The following is a 4,125-nucleotide window of genomic DNA, read 5'->3' as shown; positions in this document are numbered from 1 at the left end:
GANGCGANCNGNAGCAGCTGNTGNAGGGAGGAGGAGGAACGAGCGCCGTCAGCCTGACTGAGTAGGCGTGGGCGCCTAGCAGTCACTTTATTGCAAGCGGCATCGTCGCTCCAACGGGGCCGCACATACCTGGGCTACCATCGGGCCTCGTCCTCTCTACGACGAGTCCGACAGTATTCTCAAAGCGCACGGGCGAGTGTGGCGTAAAAGCGGGGAGCATAAACATGTCGCCCTCGCCGATGTGGATGTCCTCAAACTCTCCATCGGTGTTGATGACCTTGAGGAGCATTGCGCCTTTGTACTGGTAGAAGAACTCCTCGGTGGGCTGGAAGTGGTAGTCGGAGCGCGCATTGGGCCCGCCGACGGCCATGACGGTGTAGTCTTGGGAGCGGAAGAGGCAAAAGTTGCCCACGGGCGGTTGCAGCAAGTGCGCGTTGTCCGCGAGCCACTTTGGGAAGTTGAGCGGCGGTGGCATCGGCATGCTTGGCGGTGTTTGTTTGAGGGGCGAGGATAAGGGGCAGGATGGTGGGGATGGGGTGGTGGTGGTGGTGGTGGTGGCAAAGCGACAGGCTGGTAAGGAGAGCCACACAAGCAGGCAGGGAAGAACGAGGAGGGCCTAAAGCCGGCTGAGGAAGCGGGTCAATGGCCCTGGCCGTGGCAAAGCCTCCACATGGGTAGGTGGCCCTCTCGCGCGACAAAGGCAGAGTGGCAGATGAATGTGTAGCCCCCCACGGATGGCCCGCCGGCGCAGCGCAACAGGGCAGCCGCCTCGACTTAGCTGCTGGAGCTCCAGCTCGAGCTTCCCCGCATCAAACCCGACCCTGACGCCGGCTGGCTACCCGTCCATCCTCCCTCCGCACCATCATCATCGCCGCCACCCCGCACCCTGAGCTTCTTGCCGCTCGCCCTCATCACCCACCACGACCCACCTCGCTCAACACAGCCTCCCTCATCACCGCCACCGCCACCACCACCACCACCACCACATCGGCGCAACATCCCTCGTGTCACCGCACGGCCCACCTCGCATGGCCTAGGTGCCGCCACCACTGCCATGGGTCGCTTTTCTCCCGCCCACTGGGACGACGTCTTCCTCGCAAAAGTCAAGTCGGCCTGCATCGGCGCGCTCCAGCAGCTCAACGATGAGGGCGAAATCGACTCGTCCCTCTCGGCCCGCGAGTCGAGGCTCATGGGCCTTCTGAACCAAGCAAGCTCCCCGCGCGACGTCGACACGACCGACACCACCAGCGGCGAGTCAGACACCGATCTCGCCCACAGGCCTCCTCTACGCTCCAATCGTGCTCTCCCACTGCGCTCTTCATCCAGCAGGACCACCCTCTTTGACGACGCCGGCACGGGCACCGGCATCGGCACCGACCCTGGCCCCAGCTCGGGCCATGTCCACATCGCCACGCCGCGACCCGCATCGCCTTCCTTGCCGCCCCGTCGCCGCCGCAAACCCGCCCTGACCTTTGAGCAGCTGGCAGAGCAGCTCGAACCCGAAGACCCGGACCTGCACCGCCTTTGCAAGCTCCTCACCCGCAAGCTGCATCGACGCGCAAGTCGTCGCTACTCGAGCGAGCGCGCATCATCGCCCTCCAGCGCCACTTTGGCAGCCAGCGACCCTTCTCGCCGACGCTCCCACCAACAGCGGGGCCGCCCCAGCGTATACGTCGGAACCAGCGAGTACCGCAGCCTCGGGCGCTCGTTGCAGGACCCCGGCGGACCCTCGCGATCGCGCTACGACCTCGGCCTCGATCCGCCCGTCGACCTCCGCGCGCCAATGACCATCACCATCGGTCGCGACGGCATCACGACCCGCGAAGGCGTACGCTCGCGCACCCTGTCTCGCTCCCTCAACGCCCGCGTCAACGCCATCGACCGCAGCCTCCAGCGCAGCCTGGCCGCCCGCGCCGCCGCTCGCGCCGACAACCTCGAGAGCGACTCGATCGCATCCGCAGAGTCGCTCTCGGCGCGCAGGACCCGGATGGCAGGGCAGGATCGGACGACGGCGGGACGGATGGAAGGCGACGCAGACACCATCACAAGCCCTAGTAGCAGCGATGAAGGCGCTGGCCCAAGTCGACCTGCCAGCCGCCTGGCACCACGCCGTGGCGAGGCCGCTGCCGAACAATCCCTGCCCCAGTCTATGAGAGACGCCCTTGCCCGACTGGGCCCCGGTGGTGGAGACGATGACGACGACGATGACGACGACGACGCGGCAATAGGACCAGAACCCGAGGCGACAGGCGATGGCGGTGTTGGCGATGCGCAAGGGGAAGCTCCCGACTCGCAGGGCGCTGCGCCCAATGGGCCGCGCGTTCGCCGCGCCTTTATCCGCATCGGCAGGGAGGTCGAGGTGCTGCGGTCCTTTCTGCAGCGCCGAATCAACGAGCGGCTGGCCGAGGTGTGGGCCGAGATCGCCGAGGAGCCGCCGGCGCAACAGGCTACCGCCGGGGATCGTGCATCATCAACGGTCCCCTGGCTCGCAGCGACCGGGTCTATCGACGTGGCCGGACAGCTGGGCGACTTTGTTGGGAGCAGGGAGGTCGACCGTCTGCGCTCGGCGCTGCTCAAGACGCTCGAGGCTTTCGACACCGCGCTTGGCCAAGTCTGGGTCTCTCGGCTGATGGAGGAGGACGCCGACCAGCAGCTGTGGAGGAGGCTGCCCGCAGATCAGCGCGCAGAGGCCAGCGCACCAGCCTCGAGCAGGGCGACGACGGCCGACCGCCGCGACGACGCTCAGGACGACGGCGACGACAACAGCGCCCACAGCCTGCTGTCTCGCCAGCGGCAGCGCGGCCACGACATGCAGTCGAGCTTCCTCCGAGCCTCGCTATGGCGCACCCGCAACCGGGCGCGGGAGCTGCAGCAACATGCCGACAGCACCGCCGGAGCCTTTGGTGCGGGCCTCTTTGAGACTGGCGCAGCTTCGACGGCTGAGGATGACCAGGGCACGGAGCACGCGGGCTATACCGCAGCTGCCGACGGCCTGGGCCGTCTGAGCGAGGAAGAGGTCGCCCACCGCTTCTTTCTCCATTGCCTCGACCAGCTCGTCCCGGCCGAGCGTGGCGAGCTGCGCGACTCGTGGCGGTGGCGCTTGAGCTGCTGGTACTTTGTGCACCGCTCGCGCCGAGACATTCCGGACCCCGCGCCACGTTCCGAGGGCAGGCCGGCCGATCCGGTTGCGAGCGCCTTTGCCAGGATGACCTGGACGCCGTACGACGAGGATCCCTACAAGTTTGCTCGCAACCTGGGCGGTGAAGGCGCCGAGCCCACGGCCCGGCCGTCGGCCTCAGACGACCTGCTGGGCGCCTGGGCGTACGCTGATGCCAGAGACGATCCGGGCGTGGGGCTGCAAGGCGTGCTGCACGCCCTCGAGGGCGACGAGGCCAAGCACGCGTTGGAGCTGCAGAGGTCTGCTCGACTGCGTGCCGCGCAGGACAGGGCCAGCCGGATGGCCACCAACATCGCGGACCCTCGGCAGCCGCGAGGGACGCTCCCCTCGGCGTTGGAGGCAGCCTCTAGGCGACTCAGCTCGGATGCGCTTCTCGGCTCGGACCAGCAACACGCTGCGGCACCCTCTTCGTCCGATCGGGAAGAGGCGAACCCGGACGTCTCGCTGACGCGCACGACGTCCCTGTCTCGACGCAACGCGATCCGCCCGGCCGGCTCCGCGGGGTCCAGGTCGATCTCGTCGCTCGTCTCTCGCCGGCCGTCGAGCCGCAGCGATCAGCCGAGGCAGGTCCGCGAGCGTGCGGGCGATCTTTCCGAGACGCTGACGCCCGCCATCGACGCTGGTGTCGATGTGGCCGAGCCGCCACGCCGGCAACAAGGGTCGGGGCGCAGCAGTCTGGATCGCTCGCGCTCGCGCTCATTCACCTTTGTCACGACGCCAGCGGCAGTGCTCGGCGGTCGTTCCGCCGTCGAGGGTGCGGGTGCATCGCGGTCTGCCGACTCGGAAGGCTATTTCGGCTCGCGACGCGAGGGCGATGCGCGCCGCCCGCCGACGGTGCTGGGACGGAGGCGGAGGCGGGGGACGTCGCCGGGGTCGGAAGAAGGGGACGAGGCGGACGTGATCCGAAGCCTGGGACTGGATGGCTCCGTCGGCGCGGAGCGGTACGC

At 68.0% G+C, this 4,125-nt stretch overlaps 2 protein-coding genes across 2 annotated transcripts in view; one reads left to right on the top strand and one right to left on the bottom strand.

The window, feature by feature from the left end:
- PFL1_05242 (uncharacterized protein) overlaps positions 1–481 on the bottom strand; it is a gene marked incomplete at both ends in the record, with an annotated part of 917 nt that extends 436 nt beyond the window's left edge. Inside the window, one exon of the mRNA XM_007882770.1 lies at positions 130–481. Within this exon, the coding sequence (XP_007880961.1) occupies positions 130–481 (352 nt within the window). The remainder of the gene's footprint in view (positions 1–129) is intronic.
- Positions 482–1,054: 573 nt separating this feature from the next.
- The window catches only part of PFL1_05241 (uncharacterized protein), a gene marked incomplete at both ends in the record, with an annotated part of 3,640 nt that continues 569 nt past the window's right edge, over positions 1,055–4,125 (top strand). The window contains one exon of the mRNA XM_007882769.1: positions 1,055–4,105. Within this exon, the coding sequence (XP_007880960.1) occupies positions 1,055–4,105 (3,051 nt within the window). The remainder of the gene's footprint in view (positions 4,106–4,125) is intronic.

This window comes from Pseudozyma flocculosa (assembly GCF_000417875.1).
Source record: "Pseudozyma flocculosa PF-1 unplaced genomic scaffold scaffold00018, whole genome shotgun sequence".
In the NCBI taxonomy this organism is placed as follows: Eukaryota; Fungi; Basidiomycota; class Ustilaginomycetes; order Ustilaginales; family Ustilaginaceae; genus Pseudozyma; species Pseudozyma flocculosa.
This window is presented reverse-complemented; position numbering and strand designations above follow the sequence as displayed.